We start from the raw sequence: 23,103 nt of genomic DNA on the forward strand, positions 1-23,103 counted from the left end.
ACCTCTGTGCAGTGTGTCTTACATGTATTTGCTGGGGATCTGTCCTCTATGGATCCACTGTGCATTCTCATCAAGCTGCCAGACCATCAGAGGCCAAAGCTGCCCTTTAGGTAACTGTTTGTGGTGTCTGGTTGGGTGCCTTTTCAATGCAAAATGAACAATAACTACTGTATTCTATTTCCAAAGGGATGATTGAACAATATTAAGTGGTCTACGTTTAATATTTCCTAGTACTGAATGAAACAAGGTTGCCAACTAACTCATTCAAGAACAGGGAGAGATAGCAAGACACAAATAACTGATGACTCCCACTTGCAGAGATAATCAGCGATCAAGTCGTGGAGATCTCCACAGGTGGGTGTATCCTTAACAGCATGCAGCAAAATGGCAGTTTGGTTGTTAGCCAATGTCAAAGCGTTCTTGCAAGAGCTGCACTCTACCGATTGGCTGTTGTGCAGTCACGTCGCTGAAATTTGCATAAACTTTTGGAACCTTGAACACTGGTAGCTAGCTCGCTGGTCGCCAACCGTTAAGTCGCTGTGTCTCCTCGCATCTTCTTCCATTGAAAATGACTGCAGCTAGGTCGCTGATATTCCTGCCAAGTGTAAGTCCCCAGTAATGAGTCTGACGCAGAAGCCATGTCATTGCGATAGAGAAAATGACTTTTATTCTAATGTTCATGTCTTAACATATCACATTTTTCAAAGAAAATTAAAATAAAACCGCAGAACAGTACCTGGCAGCTTGTCATTCTTCTTAGAAATACAACCATTTCACATGGAATCCCTCATTTTAAACCATCTCTACCTACTACAAAAAAGGTACATTCCAATTGTACTTAATATGCCTATCATACAGCCCAATAGTCAAACTTCAGATCTGATTTTCCTTTGAAAAACTGTGCATTAAGTCCCTTTTTCAGCAAGAATGCAAATATGGAGGAGCATTCTGGTGTGTCTGTTTTCTAACCAAGATGATTAAAGAATAAAAAGGCCATCAATGAAATGTATGGAACTAATGTGATACATTTAAAATGTGAATTAGTTAATAAAAAATGATATAGTACCTATTTATTTATGTCTACTGGGAAACCTAGGAACCATTTTGTTAAGGTCCACAGAATAACAAGTGCAAAACAGAAATAAAAAAATAAACTGACGTACTGGATTTTGGCACATTAGGATGCAGGACAATGCGTTTCTGCCACTTAGATCAAAATACATTAAATAACAATGAAAAAATATATCACTAACATTTAAATGGTTTTATTAAGGAATAAGAAAATATAGAATTTGCTCCATGGTGTCATTCTGGTTTGTGAGTACATTTAAAAAAGGTGACAACCAAAGACAAAAACAGAAAAACATGCAAATACCTGCTAAGACATGACTACTGAACTTCCACAGGCCTGAGAACTAGTTGAAATACATGTACTATAGAATAATTCATCTGCATACTGTTACAGTCCATAGGCCCCTGTGAGGCATGTACACTCACACAAACATATATATATATATATTCTCTATATTGTCTTTAAATATGTGACAGATAGATATGTGATGGAGACACAGTGGTCTGTCTAGCCCTGGAGTGTATTCTGGAGGTGGTCACCATCTGGCCTACCCTCACAACCTTGCCATTGTCATACGCTCTGTACGGTCTCATTCCAAAACAAGCTCTGGGGGGACCCCAGGACCGAGTTTGGGAAGCCCTGCTCTATAGTGTTTGTTTGCAGACCTATAGTGTTAACTTGGGTTGAAAAATTCTGTGAACTTTCAATAAAATCCTTGGTTTACGGATTTCCTGCTTATTCACCTCCCGATTCCAGGAATCCTCCAACTGGGATTTCTGAAACTACAGGGAATTTTGCAACCCATGTGTTAACTTCATGGTGTTTGCAGATCTGAAGGTAACAGATGGGTGTGAACAGCATGGTGATGGCTCCAGCTAGCCTTCCAATGGGGAGGTCCTATCGCCATATTGCTTCAACTTATTCTTTTCCATCAGATCGGAAAGGGTAAGGAATGGGGGCCTGTCTCCGACGGAAGGCACTTCCGATAAGCCCGTAAACTGTCCACTCACGTGCAGTAACCATAGAAACGCAACGAGTAGACCAGACACCATTCGCTACTGCCATGTGTGATTTTCATGGCTTTTGCTTTGCTATAGACACACAATTTAACTTGACACAGTTACACACGTGATTGAAAGCTGTAAAATATTGTTTGATTTGACCCTTTCAAAATGGCCTTTTGGATAAAACATTTGACAGAAGACCAATAAGACATATTGTTTGGAGAGGTTTGTCTGTTCTACAGGTAACGTTTCTATGGCGTCAACTTCATACCAATATCAAAGACCATGGTTCAATCCAACCAACAAAGTCATTACAATTCATCAATAATATTACTCTCTCTCTCGTACACACGATTCATACGCACACACAGTTATTATTATTCCACATTATTAGTTGTCAGTCATTGAACGGGGTGTGTAAAACAGGGTGATGTCATTTGATACACAGGTTTGATTTAAGGGCTGATTCTGGGTCAGGGGGGTCTAACACATTCCAGCAGAACATTTAACAACAATACACACTCATGTCTTAACTGTAAAAGTCTGCTTACAATGCAGCTTTACAGAAACACCACCTTAAAACCCTTAGGGAAGACCAAATGAAGTGTAACACCTTGTCAGTTCTACCAACCTGCTACAGATTACACAGAGAAGAAAAGGCTCTGGTTAAAAAGTACAAATCAACACCCTAAAAACAATAACATCTAGCTTACATGTGTAGTAGCTTACTGAAGTGTACTGTAGTGTACCTATTGGTATAGAGTGGAAGGTTTTGTAGTGTTTGTTGTGAGTGGAGAGGGAGAGGCGCAGTGCAACAGGGTGCAGTGGTGGCCTCCACCCTCTAGGGGAGAAGGGTGCAGTGGTGGCCTCCACCCTCTAGGGACAGCCAAGGGGAGTCCACAGGACCTTACTCTGTTCCTGGTCAACTATAGTTATGATCTGAGTGCAAATGTAGGGCAGAGAGCCGCCCTGGACAATGCCTGGAAAGATACAGGAAGAGCAGGGTTAACTAAGTTAGAAAATGACACACGAAGCCACATACACGTATGCACACACTCATCCACCCACCCCCACACACAGCCAAAGGGAAACGGAGACAGTGCAACATGAGTCGAATACCAACCTGTAAAGAATGTGCTATACTCCTGCTCTATCTTCTGTGCAACCTCAAACTGCTCCTTGGAATGTTTTTGAGAGACCTTGTCTCGCAGATACACTGGATCCTTCTGTTCCCTGAGGAGAGAAAACCAGCGCAGAGTATTAACACAGCCTCACTAACAACACAGACAAACCAATATAGAGTATTAACACAGCCTCATTACTAACACAGACAAACCAATATAGAGAATTAACACAGCCTCATTACTAACACAGACAAACCAATATAGAGTATTAACACAGCCTCATTACTAACACAGACAAACCAATATAGAGTATTAACACAGCCTCATTACTAACACAGACAAACCAATATAGAGTATTAACACAGCCTCATTACTAACACAGACAAACCAAGAAAGAGTATTAACACTCATCCTTATTACTAACACATACAGGTAAACTGCCAAAATAAAGGAACAGCCAACATTGTGTCTTAATAGGGTTTTGGGCCACGATGAGCCACCAGATCAGCTTCAACACGCCTTGGCAGAAATTCTAGCGATTGCTGTCCGCGGTGCTGAAACATCAGTGCTCTGTTGAATTGGCGCCTTTTACATTTTAGTCATTTAGCAGACGCTCTTATCCTTTTCCTAGACCATGTTGCTGTGTGCATAATAGCAAAGTTAACCAGCATATTGGTGTTGAGAACAATGCGGCGGAGGCAGCAGCAGAATGAGGAGATGAGAAAACAGCCCTTGCCTTAAATTGTCTAAGAAAAGTGGGGAAACCAACTTAAATTGGGTACATATTCAATAGCCGAATTGTTAAAAAAAATAATTTAATCCTTTATTTAACCAGGTAGGCCAGTTGAGAACAAGTTCTCATTTACAACTGTGACCTGGCCAAGATAAAGCATAGCAGTGTGACACAAACAACAACAAAGAGTTACACATGGAATAAACAAACGTCCAGTCAATAACGGAATAGAAAAGTCTATATACAGTGTGTGCAAATGAGGTAAGATTAGAGATGTAAGGCAATAAATAGGCTATAGTGGCGAAATAATTACAATTTAGCAATTAAAACACTGGAGTGATAGATGTGCAGAAGACGAATGTGCAAGTAGAGATACTGGGGTGCAAAGGAGCAAAAAAAAAACAAAATCAATATGGGGATGAGGTAGTTGGATGGGCTATTTACAGATGGGCTATGTACAGGTGCAATGATTTGTATAAGCTGCTCTGACAGCTGATGCTAGCGAGGGAGATAGGAGTCTCCAGCTTCAGTGATTTTTGCAATTCATTCCAGTCATTGGCAGCAGAGAACAGGAAGGAAAGGCAGCCAAAGGAGGAATTGGCTTTGGGGGTGACCAGTGAAATATTCCTGCTGGAGCGCATGCTACGGGTGTTGCTGTGGTGACTAGTGAGCTGAGATAAGGCAGGATTTTACCTAGCAAAGACTTATAGATGACCTGGAGCCAGTGGGTTTGGCGACGAGTATGAAGCGAGTGCCAGGCAACGAGAGCGTACAGGTCGCAGTGGTGAATAGTATATGGGGCTTTGGAGACAAAACGGATGGCACTGTGATAGACTGCATCCAATTTGCTGAGTAGAGTGTTGGAGGCTATTTTGTAAATGACATCGCCGAAGTTGAGGATCGGTAGGATAGTCAGTTTTACGAGGGTATGTTTGGCAGCATGAGTGAAGGATGCTTTGTTGCGAAATAGGATGCAGATTCTTGATTTAATTTTGGATTGGAGATGCTTAATATGAGTCTGGAAGGAGAGTTTACAGTCTAGCCAGACACCTAGGTATTTGTAGTTGTCCACATATTCTTAGTCAGAACCGTCCAGAGTAGTGATGCTAGACGGGCGAGGGGGTGCGGGCAGAGATCGGTTGAAGAGCATGCATTTAGTTTTACTTGCATTTAAGAGCAGTTGGAGGCCACGTAAGGAGAGTTGTATGGCATTGAAGCTCGTCTGGTGGTTTGTTAACACAGTGTCCAAAGAAGGGCCAGAAGTATACAGAATGGTGTGGTCTGCGTAAAGGTGGATCAGAAAATCACTAGCAACAAGAGCAACATCACTGATGTATACAGAGAAAAGAGTCTAACCAAGAATTGAACCCTGTGGCACCCCATAGAGATTGCCAGAGGTCCGGACAACAGGCCCTCCGATTTGACACACTGAACTCTGTCTGAGAAGTAGTTGGTGAACCAGGCGAGGCAGTCATTTGTGCCCGGCTTTATCAATCATCCACAGATATCTATAAAAATAAGACAGATCCTGCTTCTGTTGCCTGTGATTGTTTAACAGCCAGCTGATTTCGTGATCACCAAGCTTCATGCAACCACAACGTGTTGGAAAAACAAATCACAAATTCACCTTTTTTTAATCTTTGCTGTAATAAAGACTATATACTTTTTGTTAGAACTGCATTTATTGTGTTGTTAACACTATCAAAATTGTCAGAAAAATTCATCATAATATTGCCTATAACTCTTTTTTTGATCTCCCTATTGTTATTATTACTATTATGACCATCATTATAATAAGTAATTATCAATATCATTAGTAGGCTTAGTATAGCAGCCTTGTATAACCACCATTGAGCTATAGGCCTAAGAGCACATCCTGTTTAGTCTTAATACCATAACGTGAGTGGACCTAAATCATTCACTTGTTTGTGTCATCACACAGTAGAAATCTAATTGTATTTGTCACATGTGCCGAACACAACAGGTGTAGCCCTTTACAGTGAAATGCTTACTTACAAGCCCTTAACCAACAATGCCATTTTAAGAAGAATAAGTTAAAGTATTTACTAAAATAATATGTACATGTAGGTAGAGGTAAAGTGACTATGCAAATAGTCCGTGTAGCCATTTGATTAGCTGCTCAGGAGTCTTATGGCTTGGTGTTGGAAGCTATTTAGAAGCCTCTTGGACCTAGACTTGGTGCTCTGGTACCGCTTACCATGTGGTAGCATAGAGAACAGTCTTTGACTAGGGTGGCTGGAGTCAGACAATTTTTAGGGCCTAAGACTGCCAACTTCTGGGAAAAGAGGTTTGTCTGAGTAAAATAAATGAAATACTTTTGTTGACATTGTAGAATTCTAAATAATAGATACATCTAAATCCCCATGTCACTACAACTCTACTCAACAGTCCTGGGACAAACCAATTTGGTGCCCTAAGATCTTTAAACAATGCATAAAAATATGTAGTAGAGGAAACTACGGCATTTTAAAGTGTTTTAAAATGGTGGCAAAAATGGATGCAAATGCCACCGCAATTCAAGAATGAATCCTCTAACACAGAATCATCTTCTCTCATAAATTTTAAGAAAAAAATAAGTCAAATTATAGCAGGGCTCTAACCCTGTTCCTGGAGTGCTACCCTCTTCTGTAGGTTTACACTCCAACCCTGTTCCTGGAAAGCTACCCTCTACCGTATGTTTACACTTCAACCCTGTTCCTGAAGAGCTACCCTCTCATGTAGCTTTTCACTACCACTCCAGTTGTAACTAACCTGATTCAGCATATTAACCAGCTAATTATTAGAATCAGGTGTGATAGATTAGGGTTGGAGTGAAAACCTACAGGACAGTAGCTCTCCAGGAACAGGGTTGGAGATCCTTGGTTTAGAGTATAGACAACACATTCTGTCTAACACAGGCCAGCTGCTTGCTAACAGTAGGACTCAGTGATATAACCACACAGAAAATGTGGCTACACCAAATGACATTACATAAATAGTTTGGAGGGGGAAAAAAGTGGAAGAGCATCTCCAGCTGTTTGGGATTACAAATGTGTGTGTGTGTGTGGGGGGGGGGGGGGGCAACACTCAGAGTTAACACTCCTGCAAAACACACACACCAGGGTTTCCGTTAGCCGGAAATTTATGAAAAGCAGACAAAATTGTACCGGGCCAAATTGTCCAGGAGAGTCTATCATAGCCTAAACTCTGATTAGGCTACTGTTGATTGTGAGGATGAGGCCTTTTTCATTGAAGTAAAACACAAGTTAGAGGATAAAGAGTATTGTGAAGGTTTAAACCAGTTCGCAAGTGTTCTGTTTAATTCTGTTCAGCCATATTAAGTTCAAACTGTAATGCTGTGTTTGCCGCAACATAATAGCCTGCTCTTATGGCTTGACTTACTTTTGAATTACCCTAATTAAGTTGAGAAACTTTTGTAAAAGTTGTGGCTATTAGCCTATTATACTGCAGGTCTATGATATAAAGGCATGATATGAAGGCAGTACAGTTGTGTGGTGTGGCTATTAGCCTATTATACTGCAGGTCTATGATATAAAGGCATGATATGAAGGCAGTACAGTTGTGTGGTGTGGCTATTAGCCTATTATACTGCAGGTCTATGATATAAAGGCATGATATGAAGGCAGTACAGGACGGTGCTCCTACTAACTCCAACAGTTGAACTTGAGGTGAGGAAGTGTTTCAGGCCTACCAGAGTTACTCCTATAATCTAACAATATAATGCTTATCTTTATACAAAATATTTGGAGAGAAAATGTTTGAATTAACCCCCTTCTGTACGTCAATATCTATATAGCAGACGCAGTAACAATCTGACAAGAAATGCATGTCGTTGTTATTGCATGCGGCCGGCATATCGCTATCTCTCTGGGGCCAGGACTAACCTTCTCTTCTTTCCTTTTTAAACACTTTATTTGTAAACACATACATACACTTAATAATATAAACCCAACATGTAAAACCAATGTAAATTGATAATTCAACCACCTGACAGGTGTGGTGTATCAAGAAGCTGATTAAACAGCATTATCATTACACAGGTGCACCTTGTGCTGACGACATTAAAAACCCACTAAAATGTGCAGTTGTCACAACGCCACAGATGTCTCAAGTTTTGAAGGAGCGTGCAATTGGCATGCATGAATGTCCACCAGAGCTGTTGCCAGATAATTTAATGTTAAATTCTCTACAATAAGCCGCATCCAACATCATTTAGAGAATTTGGCACTACGTCCAATCGGCCTCACAACCATGTGTATGGCAGTGTCTGGGTGAGAGGTTTGCTAATGTCAACGTTGTAAACAGAGAGCCCCATGGTGGCGGTGGGGTTATAGTATGGGCAGGCATAAGCTATGGACAATGAACACAATTGCATTTTATCCAAGGCAATTTGGCCCACTGTGAGGCCCATTTTTAAAAAAGGTATCTGTGACCAAGAGATGCATATCTATATTTCCAGTCATGTGAAATCTATAGATTAGGGCCTGATGAATTTATTTAAATTGACTGATTTTCTCATATCATCTGTAACTCAGTAAAATCAATATACGCACGCACGCAGACACATGTACAGTTGAAGTCAGAAGTTTACATAAACCTTAGCCAAATACATTTAAACTCAGTTTCAGAATTCCAGACATTTAATCCTAGTAAAAATTCCCTGTTTTTAGTTCAGTTAGGATTACCACTTTATTTTAAGAATGTGAAATGTCAGAATAATAGTAGAGAGAATGATTTATTTAATCTTTTACTTCTTTTATCACATTCCCAGTGGGTCAGAAGTTTACATATACTAATTGAGTGTTCGGTAGATTTGCCTTTAAATTGTTTCGCTTAGGTCAAACGTTTCAGGTAGCCTTTCACAATAAATTGGGTGAATTTTGGCCCATTCTTCATTTTCTATGGGATTGAGGTCAGGGCTTTGTGATGGCCACTCCAATACCTTGACTTTGTTGTCCTTAAGCCATTTTGCCACAACTTCGGAAGTATGCTTGGGGTCAGTGTCCATTTGGAAGACCCATTTGCGACCAAGCTTTAACTTCCTCACTGATGTCTTGAGATGTTGCTTCAATATATCCACATAATTTGCCTCCCTCATGATGCCATCTATTTTGTGAAGTGCACCAGTCCCTCCTGCAGCAAAGCACCACCACAACATGATGCTGCCACCCCCATGCTTCACCGTTGGGATGGTGTTCTACGGCTTGCAAGCCTCCCCCTTTTTCCTCCAATCATAGCGGCGGTCATTATGGTCAAACAGTTCTATTTTTGTTTCATCAGACCAGAGGACATTTCTCCAAAAATTACAATCTTTGTCCCCATATGCAGTTGCAAACCGTGGTCTGGCTTTTTTTTAATGGTGGTTTTGGAGCGGTGGCTTCTTCCTTGCTGAGAAGCCTTTCAGGTAATGTCAATATAGGACTCATTTTACTGTGGATATAGATATTTTTGTACCTGTTTCCTCCAGCATCTTCATGAGGTCCTTTGCTGTGGTTCTGGGATTGATTTGCACCATTCGCACCAAAGTACGTTCATCTCTAGGAGACAGAATGCGTCTCCTTCCTGAGCGGTATGACGGCTGCGTGGTCCCATGGTGTTTATACTTGCGTACCATTGTTTGTACAGATGAACGTGGTACCTTCAGGTGTTTGGAAATTGCTCCCAAGGATGAGCCAAACTTGTGGAGGTCTACAATTTTTTTTCCTGAGGTCTTGGCTGATTTTTGGGGGTTTTCCCATGATGTCAAGCAAAGAGGCACTGAGTTTGAAGGTAGACCTTGAAATAAATCCACAGTTACACCTCCAATTGACTCAAATGATGTCAATTAGCCTATCAGAAGCTACTAAAGCCATGACATAATTTTTGTGGAATTTTCCACGCTGTTTAAAAGCACAGTCAACTTAGTGTATGTAAACTTCTGACCCACTGGAATTGTGATACAGTGAATTATAAGTTAAATAATCTGTCTATAAACAATTGCTGGAAAAATGAATTGTTATGCATGAAGTAGATATCCTAACAGACTTGCCAAAACTATTGTTTGTTAACAAGAAATTTGTGGAGTGGTTGAAAAACGAGTTTTAAATTACTCCAACTTAAGTGTATGTAAACTTCCAACTTCAACTGTATATGCACACAATACAGTGGATGCCTAAGCCTATTGATCTATGCATGAAATGCCCTGATGCAATTAGTGCTCAAATCGCTGACAGTTGAACCATGAGGTGGACAATTACTGTTTTAGGAAAGTAAATACCAATAAAATATTAGGCTATAAAATGTTGCATGTGCTACAAATCGAAACACAAGGAATAGTGTTTTTGCCATCGGTTGTTTTTAAGGCTGCGCCAGGTTGGATCTGAATGCATAGGGATGTCCGGTAAATTAACATCTTCCCAGGCACGTTGTCTGGCGTCAAATCTTCATGTAAACTGACACATACCCCTCATTCAAACACTCATGTCCACACACAGGTCAGACAGCGCTATTCAGCACGGCAATGTGTCTGCCGGGGGAATCTCATGGTAGAGAGGAAATCTATCCAACCTTTTCATTACTGACTGTTCAAGGAGGAGAAGAAGTTATCAAATAACATTCGGATACAGCCAGGGGACTTGTCAGTGTGCGTGTGGTAGTAGTCAAGAAGGAGCCTGGGGATTTGACTATGCTAGTGTTATACCGCTCTTATTATACGGTTCCTGCTGAATCCCTTGACATCACATTCATTTCTTCAATTAGTTAGTTACTCACCCGGGGCACCATCGCGGACACACACACACACACACACACACACCAAGTACAAATGGACAAAACACACTAAAGACGCGTCTCCATGGAATTATTTCATCTCAGACCTGGGAACTGGTCAAATGGAACATAACATTTTAAAAGATGTAGAATTATTAGAACACTGAAAATCTGTGAAGAGGATGGGTGTGGCTGGCTACTTACTTGATCTGCTTGGCGTTTTTGTAGCGGATGAAGATGACGATAGGGTAGATGTGAACGCTGTGCAGCCTCTCAATGGCGTGGGGGGCGATGTCTAGCAGACAGTGGCAGTCCTAAGAGGGGGAGAAGAGGAAATCTCAGTTCAGTCGTGTTCTAGGTACAACAACTGGGATGACAAGCAACATGATGCTGCTGCTGCTTTCAGAAAGGACCACCATGATGCTGCTGCTTTCAGAAGAGACCACCATGATGCTGCTGCTGCTTTCAGAAAGGACCAACATGATGCTGCTGCTGCTTTCAGAAAGGAACAACATGATGCTGCTGCTGCTTTCAGAAAGGAACAACATGCTGCTGCTGCTTTCAGAAAGGACCACCATGATGCTGCTGCTGCTTTCAGAAAGGACCACCATGATGCTGCTGCTGCTTTCAGAAAGGACCAACATGATGCTGCTGCTGCTTTCAGAAAGGAACAACATGATGCTGCTGCTTTCAGAAAGGACCACCATGATGCTGCTGCTGCTTTCAGAAAGGACCACCATGATGCTGCTGCTGCTTTCAGAAAGGAACAACATGATGCTGCTGCTGCTGCTGCTTTCAGAAAGGAACAACATGATGCTGCTGCTGCTTTCAGAAAGGACCAACATGATGCTGCTGCTGCTGCTTTCAGAAAGGAACAACATGATGCTGCTGCTGCTTTCAGAAAGGAACAACATGATGCTGCTGCTGCTTTCAGAAAGGAACAACATGATGCTGCTGCTGCTGCTGCTTTCAGAAAGGAACAACATGATGCTGCTGCTGCTTTCAAAAATGGACCAACATGATGCCGCTGCTGCTGCTGCTTTCAGAAAGGAACAACATGATGCTGCTGCTGCTTTCAGAAAGGAACAACATGATGCTGCTGCTGCTGCTGCTTTCAGAAAGGACCAACATGATGCTGCTGCTGCTGCTGCTTTCAAAAATGGACCAACATGATGCCGCTGCTGCTTTCAGAAAGGACCAACATGATGCTGCTGCTGCTTTCAGAAAGGACCAACATGATGCTGCTGCTGCTGCTGCTTTCAGAAAGGACCACCATGATGCTGCTGCTGCTTTCAGAAAGGACCACCATGATGCTGCTGCTTTCAGAAAGGACCACCATGATGCTGCTGCTGCTTTCAGAAAGGACCAACATGATGCTGCTGCTGCTGCTGCTTTCAGAAAGGAACAACATGATGCTGCTGCTGCTTTCAGAAAGGACCAACATGATGCTGCTGCTGCTTTCAGAAAGGACCAACATGATGCTGCTGCTGCTTTCAGAAAGGACCAACATGATGCTGCTGCTGCTTTCAGAAAGGAACAACATGATGCTGCTGCTGCTGCTGCTTTCAGAAAGGACCAACATGATGCTGCTGCTGCTGCTGCTTTCAAAAATGGACCAACATGATGCCGCTGCTGCTTTCAGAAAGGACCAACATGATGCTGCTGCTGCTTTCAGAAAGGACCAACATGATGCTGCTGCTGCTGCTGCTTTCAGAAAGGAACAACATGATGCTGCTGCTGCTGCTGCTTTCAGAAAGGAACAACATGATGCTGCTGCTGCTGCTGCTTTCAGAAAGGACCAACATGATGCTGCTGCTGCTTTCAGAAAGGACCAACATGATGCTGCTGCTGCTTTCAGAAAGGACCAACATGATGCTGCTGCTGCTTTCAGAAAGGAACAACATGATGCTGCTGCTGCTTTCAGAAAGGACCAACATGATGCTGCTGCTGCTTTCAGAAAGGAACAACATGATGCTGCTGCTGCTGCTGCTTTCAGAAAGGACCAACATGATGCTGCTGCTGCTGCTGCTTTCAAAAATGGACCAACATGATGCCGCTGCTGCTTTCAGAAAGGACCAACATGATGCTGCTGCTGCTTTCAGAAAGGACCAACATGATGCTGCTGCTGCTGCTGCTTTCAGAAAGGAACAACATGATGCTGCTGCTGCTGCTGCTTTCAGAAAGGAACAACATGATGCTGCTGCTGCTGCTGCTTTCAGAAAGGACCAACATGATGCTGCTGCTGCTTTCAGAAAGGACCAACATGATGCTGCTGCTGCTTTCAGAAAGGACCAACATGATGCCGCTGCTGCTTTCAGAAAGGACCAACATGATGCTGCTGCTGCTTTCAAAAATGGACCAACATGATGCTGCTGCTGCTTTCAGAAAGGACCACCATGATGCTGCTGCTGCTTTCAAAAATGGACCAACATGATGCTGCTGCTGCTTTCAGAAAGGACCAACATGATGCTGCTGCTGCTTTCAAAAATGGACCAACATGATGCTGCTGCTGCTGCTTTCAAAAATGGACCAACATGATGCCGCTGCTGCTTTCAGAAAGGACCAACATGATGCTGCTGCTGCTTTCAAAAATGGACCAACATGATGCCGCTGCTGCTTTCAGAAAGGACCAACATGATGCCGCTGCTGCTTTCAGAAAGGACCAACATGATGCTGCTGCTGCTTTCAAAAATGGACCACCATGATGCTGCTGCTGCTTTCAAAAATGGACCAACATGATGCTGCTGCTGCTTTCAAAAATGGACCAACATGATGCTGCTGCTGCTGCTTTCAAAAATGGACCAACATGATGCTGCTGCTGCTGCCAGAAAGGACCAACATGATGCTGCTGCTGCTGCTGCTTTCAGAAAGGAACAACATGATGCTGCTGCTGCTGCCAGAAAGGACCAACATGATGCTGCTGCTGCTGCTGCTTTCAGAAAGGACCAACATGATGCTGCTGCTGCTTTCAGAAAGGAACAACATGATGCTGCTGCTGCTGCTGCTTTCAGAAAGGAACAACATGCTGCTGCTGCTTTCAGAAAGGACCAACATGATGCTGCTGCTGCTTTCAGAAAGGACCACCATGATGCTGCTGCTGCTGCTTTCAGAAAGGACCAACATGATGCTGCTGCTTTCAGAAAGGAACAACATGATGCTGCTGCTGCTGCTTTCAGAAAGGAACAACATGCTGCTGCTGCTTTTAGAAAGGAACAACATGATGCTGCTGCTGCTTTCAGAAGAGACCAACATGATGCTGCTGCTGCTGCTTTCAGAAAGGACCAACATGATGCTGCTGCTGCTTTCAGAAAGGAACAACATGATGCTGCTGCTGCTTTCAGAAAGGATCAAATGCAAGAGACTCAATGTCTATTAAGACAGAATGTTGTAAATTGTGAGAAATGAAAAACCTGAAGACTGCTTTTGATGTGACATTAAAAAAAGCATTTAATTGACCACATCTAACTTTATTCTGAAATAACTAAGGGGAACACTTTAATTTGATAAAAGAGACGAGAATCTGACAATATAGAAGTATTTATCTCGGATCAGGTCCCCCCCCGTTCATACAATCTTTTTCACTATTATCTAAAAGGTGATACTGATGCTAGATCAGCCCTGATGTTGTACCTTCTCTGTGATCTCCTTGATGGAGGCCACGGTGGTCACATCAAAATGGCCACTCCTGCGTTTGTAGTCAATGAAGAGGCAGTCTTTGACGCCGCGCTCTATAGCCTGCTGGGATGCCTTCATCACCTCTGAGGAAAACACACAGACAGAAGTCAGAGACTGTTCATCCTAATGAATACAACCCAGTAGTATAACCAAAGAAATAGAAAATGACAAGAAGGGCTACACTCAATGATTGTATATCTATAAGTCTAAACCCCATTCTGTTCGATAAAATGAGAAGCAATCATCAATAGGCAATAATTTAACAATATATTATTATGTATGCTTTTCTTTTGGAGTGCATGTAGGACAATGTGTCCCAAATGACACCCAATCCACAGGGCACATAAGGCAGCGGTCAAAAGTAGTGCACTACAGTGAATTCGGAAAGTATTCAGACCTTGACTTTTTCCACATTTTGTTACGTTACAGCCTCAATAATCTACACACAACACCCCATAATGACAAAGCAAAAACTGGTTTAGGAATGTTTGCAAATGTATTACAAATTTAAAAAAACTGAAAAAGCTTATTCACACACAGTGGGGCAAAAAAGTATTTAGTCAGCCACCAATTGTGCAAGTTCTCCCACTTAAAAAGACGAGAGGCCTGTAATTTTCATCATAGGTACACTTCAACTATGACAGACAAAATGAGAAATAAAAATCCAGAAAATCACATTGTAAGATTTTTTATGAATTTATTTGCAAATGATGGTGGAAAATAAGTATTTGGTCAATAACAAAAGTTTCTCAAAACTTTGTTATATACCCTTTGTTGGCAATGACAGAGGTCAAACGTTTTCTGTAAGTCTTCACAAGGTTTTCACACACTGTTGCTGGTATTTTGGCCCATTCCTCCATGCAGATCTCCTCCAGAGCAGTGATGTTTTGGGGCTGTTGCTGGGCAACACGGACTTTCAACTCCCTCCAAAGATTTTCTATGGGGTTGAGATCTGGAGACTGGCTAGGCCATTCCAGGACCTTGAAATGCTTCTTACGAAGCCACTCCTTCGTTGCCCGGGCGGTGTGTTTGGGATCATTGTCATGCTGAAAGACCAAGCCACGTTTCATCTTCAATGCCCTTGCTGATGGAAGGAGGTTTTCACTCAAAATCTCACGATACATGGCCCCGTTCAATCTTTCCTTTACACGGATCAGTCGTCCTGGTCCCTTTGCAGGAAAACAGCCCCAAAGCATGATGTTTCCACCCCCATGTTTCACAGTAGGTATGGTGTTCTTTGGATGTGTCCTCCAAACACGACGAGTTGAGTTTTTACCAAAAAGTTATATTTTGGTTTCATCTGACCATATGACATTCTCCCAATCTTCTTCTGGATCATCCAAATGCTCTCTAGCAAACTTCAGACGGGCCTGGACATGTACTGGCTTAAGCAGGGGGACACGTCTGGCACTGCAGTATTTGAGTCCCTGGCGGCGTAGTGTGTTACTGATGGTAGTTTGTTACTTTGGTCCCAGCTCTCTGCAGGTCATTCACTAGGTCCCCCCGTGTGGTTCTGGGATTTTTGCTCACCGTTCTTGTGATAATTTTGACCCCACGGGGTGAGATCTTGCGTGGAGCCCCAGATCGAGGGAGATTATCAGTGGTCTTGTATGTCTTCCATTTCCTAATAATTGTTCCCACAGTTGATTTCTTCAAACCAAGCTTCTTACCTATTGCAGATTCAGTCTTCCCAGCCTGGTGCAGGTCTACAATTGTGTTTCTGGTGTCCTTTGACAGCTCTTTGGTGTTGGCCATAGTGGAGTTTGGAGTGTGACTGTTTGAGGTTGTTGACAGGTGTCTTTTATACTGATAACAAGTTCAAACAGGTGCCATTAATACAGGTAACGAGTGGAGGACAGAGGAGCCTCTTAAAGAAGAAGTTACAGGTCTGCTTGCTTGTTTGTAGGTGACCAAATACTTATTTTCCACCATAATTTGCAAATAAATTCATTAAAAATCCTACAATGAGATTTTCAGGATTTTTTTTCTCATTTTGTCTGTCATAGTTGAAGTGTACCTATGATGAAAATTACAGGCCTCATCTTTTTAAGTGGGAGAACTTGCACAATTGGTGGCTGACTAAATACTTTTTTGCCCCACTGTAAGTATTCATACCCTTTGAATTGAGACTCGAAATTGAGTTCAGGTGCATCCTGTTTCCACTGATCATCCTTGAGATGTTTCTACAACTTGATTGTATTTCACTTGTGGTAAATTCAATTGATTAGATATGATTTGGAAAGGCACACACCTGTCTATACAAAGTCCCACACTTCATGTCAGAGAAAACACCAAGCCATGAGGTTGAAGGAATTGTTTGTAGAGCTCAGAGACAAGATTGTATCAAGCCACAGATCTGGGGAAGGGTACCAAAACATTTCTGTAGCATTGAATGTCTCCAAGAACAGAGTCTTTCTTAAATGGAAGAAGTTAGGAACCACCAAGACTAGAGCTGGCCTCCCATCCAAACTGAGCAACCGAGGGAGAGGAGCCTTGGTCAGGGAGGTGACCAAGAACCAGATGGTCACTCTGGCAGAGCTCCATAGTTCCTCTGTGGAGATAGGAGAACCTTCCAGAAGGACAACCATCTCTGCAGCACTCTACCAATTACACCTTTATGGTAGAGTGGCCAGACAGAAGCCACACCTCAGTAAAAAGGCACATGACAGCCCACTTGGAGTTTGCCAAAAGGGCACCTAAAGGACTCTCAGACCATGACAAACAAGATTCTCTGGTCTGATGAAACCAAGATTGAACTATTTGGCCTGAATGCCAAACGTTACGTCTGGAGCAAACCTGGCACCATCCCTACGGTGAAGCATGGTGGTGGCAGAATCATGCTGTGGGGATGTTTTTCAGCGGCAGGGAATGGGAGACTAGTCAGGATCGAGGGAAAGATGAACGGAGAAAAGTACAGAGACATCCTTGATGAAAACCTGCTCCAGAGCGCTCAAGACCTCAGATTGGGACAAAGGTTCACCTTCCAACAGGACAACAACCAGAAGCACAAAGCCAAGACAAAGCAGGAGTGGCTTCGGGACAAGTCGCTGAATATCGTTGAGTGGCCCAGACAGAGCCCGGACTTGAACCCGATTGAACATCTCTGGCGAGACCTGAAAATAGCTGTGCAGTAACGCTCCCCATCCAACCTGACAGAGCTTGATAGGATCTACAAAGAAGAATGGGGGAAACTTCCCAAATACAGGTGTGCCAAGCTTATAGCGTCATACCCAATAATACTTTTTAGAATAAGGTTGTAATGTAACAAAATGTGGAAACAGTTAAGGGGTCTGATTACAGTGCTGATCTCAACTCAACCAGTATTATTAGTATTATATTGTGGTAATATATATATGTTGTACTCTACTCAACCAGTATTATATTGTGGTACTGTTGTACTTTACTCACCCAGGACACATCTGCAGAACTTCCCGGGGGACTCTTTAACCAGCATGTCCTTGACGGGGTCTGAGAGAGGGCCGAGGATCACGACCGGCCTAGAGGAAACACACACTACCTTCTGGACCCGCTGGTACGCCAGGCTCACACAGTCTGAGGGGGAGAGACACACACACCAGTCAGTGGGGTAGCATTACACACGAAGCCTCATACTCTGTCCATGTAAAGGTGTGCGTGTCCTCACCCTCTAGAAATGGTATGGAGTCTGTGCTAATGGCGTCCTGGGCCACCAGTTCCTTGCCGTCTTTAGAGCCGCTGCGTTTGTGTTTGTGCTTCCTCCTGAAGAAGGATCTCCTGGCGGCAGCAGACAGACTCTTACTGTCCTTGTCTTCCTTCAGCTCTGTCATACTGTGTCGGTACAACTCCTGGTCCATCCTGCACACACACAAGACTCATCATGACACACGGAAGTTACCCAAATGATAAGGAGAGACTAACTGGTATCAGCTAATAACTTAGTAGTGTGTGTGTGTGAGTCTTACATGTATTTGCTGGGGATCTGTCCTCTCTGGATCCGCTGTGCGTTCTCATCCAGCTGCCAGACCATCCAGCTGCCGAAGCTGCCCATTGGTAGAGTATCATCCACATACAGGATGTCATCCTTCTGAAAACTCAGGTCCAGCTCTGCCTCCGCAGTCCGCTCATAAAGTGCTCTAGAGAGATGGAGGGGGGAAGTACGGCGAGGGGAGAGCGAGAGGAGGGGTGGAATGGAGAGAGGGTTAGTGTGTGTGTGTTAACTGTGACTGTGTGTGTGTGTGCGTTCCTATGTGAGCGAGCATTCGTACCTATTCCCCTTTAAAGTCTAGCCCACTGAGGTTGGAGCCCCATAGCTCTTTTTCTCAGCATATCTGTGTGTGTCAATCTGTGTGTGAAGGCCCTGTCAGGGATGGGGTTGTGTGTGTGCATGTATCTGTGCGTGAAGGCCGTGTCAGGGTTGGGGCGGACATCCTGACCCGGTCTGTGTGACTTCGGCAGGCAGCTGCTGCCATGCAGAGACTCAAGTTGCATCCCGAATGGCACTCTATTCCCTATAAAGTGCACTACTTGGCAATGGGGCCTAGTTCAAAATGGTGCACTATATAGGGAATAGAGTACCATTTGGGACACAGAGTCAGCTTCTTACAGACTTCTAACAATGAACACCTGCACTGACCGACACACACCTTCTCCTCCACAGCCTGTAGTCTATGAGCTGTCCCGGTCTGCCTCGTGCACACACGAGAACACACGCAAACTCTCTACAGGGGAATTTAACCAGGGGCTAATGGAGAGGGCAAGTCTCCTCTGTTTTTCTGTCTGAAGGTAAACCATTCGTAGACAGACAGGACCTCTATAGTGAGATACTAATTGTAACAATATTCAGAACAGAGTAATCCGCTGCTTTCTTGGTCTTCACAAACTGACTACAAACCTGGCCATCTGTGGAGATATGGGTTGGGAACCATGTGTGGTTTGGCAAAAAGGTGACATGGAACAGTGATACATTTGCCAGAACACAGAATCGCAAAAAAAAGTTTTACTGGGACCTTAACCATTTTGTAGACCACGGAGAGTTGTGAGTATCTATGTTTTGTGAAACTGATTTGCAGTATATACAGGAACAAATTACCAGGTGGTGTTAACCAAATCAAGGACAAGCCTTTGTGGAAAAATGGGCAGTTGATTTTGAGTTTCAACTTAAACTTAGAACGTACACTCAACGAGAACTACACCCCTGAACCATATGTCCATCTGAACCTAACAAAAAGCCAAAGGTCAGTTTGTGCTCAGATCCATGGGTAGAGTTAAAGCCCCTGAAGAGGAGACATTTTGCCTACTGTGTGATCTTGGGGAAATCAAAAACCAAACCCATTTAGTGTTTTATTGCCCTCTGTATGATCTGACATGCTGATGATAACCTTAAAGGATTCTGGGTACGAGACGAGTAAAGGCTTGAATTTGGTTTCAGACAGGGTGTGTTTGAGATTGCTCAGTTTGTTCAAAATGCTTGCATTTTATTTACCTAGGCAAGTCACAATGCCTGGAAAAGGAGAAATGTACTTTTTGTGTAGTGGGGCTAGATGGTAGCCGGTTGTGTAGTGGGGCTAGATGGTAGCCGGTTGGAGCTAGATGGTAGCCGGTTGTGTAGTGGGGCTAGATGGTAGCCGGTTGTGTAGTGGGGCTAGATGGTAGCCGGTTGGAGCTAGATGGTAGCCGGTTGTGTAGTGGGGCTAGATGGTAGCCAGTTGTGTAGTGGGGCTAGATGGTAGCCGGTTGTGTAGTGGGGCTAGATGGTAGCCGATTGGAGCTAGATGGTAGCCGGTTGTGTAGTGGAGCTAGATGGTAGCCGGTTGTGTAGTGGAGCTAGATGGTAGCTGGTTGTGTAGTGGGGCTAGACAGACAGACAGACAGGTTATAGACATATACAGACAGACATATAGACACAGATAGACAGACAGAGACAGAAACAGACAGATACAGTCATAGACAGAGACATAGACAGGCAGATACAGACAGACACAGACATATCCAGACAGACACAGACATATCCAGACAGACGTAGACGTAGACAGAGACAGACACAGACGTAGACAGAGACATAGACAGACACAGACGTAGACAGAGACATAGACAGATACAGACGTAGACAGAGACATAGACAGATACAGACGTAGACAGAGACATATACAGACGTAGACAGAGACAGACAGATACAGACGTAGACAGAGACATAGACAGATACAGACGTAGACAGAGACATAGACAGATACAGACGTAGACAGAGACATAGACAGATACAGACGTAGACAGAGACATAGACAGATACAGACAGAGACATAGACAGATACAGACAGAGACATAGACAGATACAGACGTAGACAGAGACATAGACAGAGACATAGACAGATACAGACGTAGACAGATACAGACATAGACAGAGACATAGACATAGACAGATACAGACAGACAGAGACATAGACAGAGACATAGACAGATACAGACGTAGACAGAGACATAGACAGATACAGACGTAGACAGAGGCATAGACAGATACAGACGTAGACAGAGACATAGACAGATACAGACGTAGACAGATACAGACATAGACAGAGACATAGACATAGACAGATACAGACGTAGACAGATACAGACATAGACAGAGACATAGACATAGACAGATACAGACAGACAGAGACATAGACAGAGACATAGACAGATACAGACGTAGACAGAGACATAGACAGATACAGACGTAGACAGAGACATAGACAGATACAGACGTAGACAGAGACATAGACAGATACAGACGTAGACAGAGACAGACAGATACAGACAGAGACATAGACAGAGACATTCTTTGCAACTCTGCGTAGAAGGCCAGCATCCCGGAGTCATCTCTTCACTGTTGACGTCGAGACTGGTGTTTTGCAGATACTATTTAATGAAGCTGCCAGTTGAGGAATGTGCTTTTCTTTCTTTCAAAAACAAGGATATTTCTAAGTGACCCAAACTTTTGAACGGTAGTGTGTGTGTGTGTGTGTGTGTTTATGTATGTATGTATGTATGTATATTTATACACACATACAGACATATAAACAGACAGACAGTATCTCTATAGTGTAACAGAGGATGATTCTCCTGGAAGTGGGACATAATTGCTTTAGATGAAGAGAGTTCCTCTCCATGGGCTTCACTGGTGCATCATGAAACAGGCATTTTGGAGACAGGTGTGTGTGTGTGTACCTGATATAGAAGCCATCCCCCGGTGTGTCTTTAACCATGTTGAAGTCATCAGGTCGTTGTTGGACTCTGAGAGTGACTGTCTCGGCCGGCTTCAGCATCTCTACATACATCTCCTCCACCGTTTTGTTCTTCATATTCACAGACCCATACTGAGATAGAGAATTGGAATTTACAAACCCCTTTATTGGGTAAACATCATCATTACACAAATACATTTTTAAAAATTATGACAGAGGGAGACGGGGGGAGAAAGGAGAGAGAAAAAGGAGAGAGAAGAGGGAGAGGGGGGTGAGAAGGAGCAAGAGTGTGAGATACAGAGAGAGAGAAAGGGAAATAGAGAGTGAGAGAGATGAGTGATAGATTTTGGCAGTGTCTAGACCAATCAATACATTCATTTCAAAGCCCTGGGCTGGTCCAGAGTAAAACACAGACTCCTTCAGCCTCTGTGGTTTTTTGGTTGCATGTCTGTCTATTGATTAGGAGGAGGATGAGAGAGGAGGAAAATGGACAGAGTTCTGTTCTGATGACAAGGCTCTAGGCCTGCTTGAAGAACAGAGATTAAAGTGACAGACTGGGAGCATGACAGGAATGGGACAGTGCGAGTTACTCTACTTATAGAGATTGGCCGTGTAGGTACACCACAGTGTACAATGAGAGAAAGAGAGGAGAGGGGCAATCGATAAAGGAACAAAGACAGGCAAGGAAAACAGCGATGGGCTTTGGTAGAGATGCTGCACAGTGAAAAATGTTCGCTCATAAAAAAAGTTGTGATAGACCTTGTGTGTGTGTCCACCTACATGCTGGTGTATGAAACCTACCTCCAGTATGAGGTCCCCAGGCTGCAGGCCCTCTGGTCCCCTAGCAGGGCTGTCCTCCTCCAGACTCTTTACATAGACCCCCCGGAGGTTCCCTCCACACAGCCCCAGCCCCAGCTCTGCACCCTGGGCCCTGAGCACCGTCACCACCCGCGGCTCACACACCTTACAACTGCCCTCTGACGACACCCTGGAGTGGAGAAGGGAAGAACGCAAATACCTTACCAAACAGAAATGTGTCTTCTGCGGTACCCAACCCCTGCAATATACACAAATCCACATGAAGTTGGAGAGGCTGGAGCAGTCAGAAGTGGGCCCGGCAGAGGTGTGTGTTACCTGATGAAGCTGTGAGGACTAGTTGTAGGGGTGGTCTGTTTGGAGGAGGGGGTGAGTGTTCCTTCGTCCTGTTCACTCAGAGTGTCTATAGTAGAGTGGTTGTCTGGGGTGGTGGCTCCACTGCCCTGGGGCGTGAACTGGCTGCTCACCGGCTCCAGACCAGAACTACACACGCAGAGAGAGAAAAACCGTAGACCGCTGCATAACTCGGGAGCCCATACTAAGGCACTGCATCTCAGTGCTAGAGGTGTCACTACAGACACCCTGGTTCGAATCCAGGCTGTATCACAACCAGCCGTGATTGGGAGTCCCACAGGATGGGTTTGGCCGGTGTAGGCCATCATTGGAAATAAGATTTATTTTCTTAACTGACTTGCCTAGTTAAATAAAGGTT

The 23,103-nt window shown here is 43.6% G+C and overlaps 1 protein-coding gene across 4 annotated transcripts in view; it reads right to left on the reverse strand.

Annotated features, from left to right (window-relative positions):
• Nucleotides 1-641: 641 nt before the first annotated feature.
• Nucleotides 642-23,103, reverse strand: part of LOC110530648 (disks large homolog 5) — a 102,095-nt gene continuing 79,633 nt past the window's right edge. For 3 of the 4 annotated variants that reach the window (XM_036986957.1, XM_036986964.1, XM_036986952.1), the window contains 10 exons: nucleotides 22,710-22,874; nucleotides 22,377-22,563; nucleotides 21,559-21,707; nucleotides 18,318-18,488; nucleotides 18,020-18,210; nucleotides 17,785-17,928; nucleotides 14,332-14,459; nucleotides 10,906-11,015; nucleotides 3,200-3,309; nucleotides 642-3,056 (listed from right to left, as the gene is read on the reverse strand). In XM_036986957.1, coding sequence (XP_036842852.1) covers nucleotides 2,953-3,056; nucleotides 3,200-3,309; nucleotides 10,906-11,015; nucleotides 14,332-14,459; nucleotides 17,785-17,928; nucleotides 18,020-18,210; nucleotides 18,318-18,488; nucleotides 21,559-21,707; nucleotides 22,377-22,563; nucleotides 22,710-22,874 — 1,459 coding nt within the window. In that variant the 3' untranslated portion in view covers nucleotides 642-2,952. The remainder of the gene's footprint in view (nucleotides 3,057-3,199; nucleotides 3,310-10,905; nucleotides 11,016-14,331; nucleotides 14,460-17,784; nucleotides 17,929-18,019; nucleotides 18,211-18,317; nucleotides 18,489-21,558; nucleotides 21,708-22,376; nucleotides 22,564-22,709; nucleotides 22,875-23,103) is intronic. The other variant, XM_036986961.1, reaches the window with a different exon arrangement.

Source organism: Oncorhynchus mykiss, chromosome 1, assembly GCF_013265735.2.
Source record: "Oncorhynchus mykiss isolate Arlee chromosome 1, USDA_OmykA_1.1, whole genome shotgun sequence".
Taxonomy (NCBI): domain Eukaryota; kingdom Metazoa; phylum Chordata; class Actinopteri; order Salmoniformes; family Salmonidae; genus Oncorhynchus; species Oncorhynchus mykiss.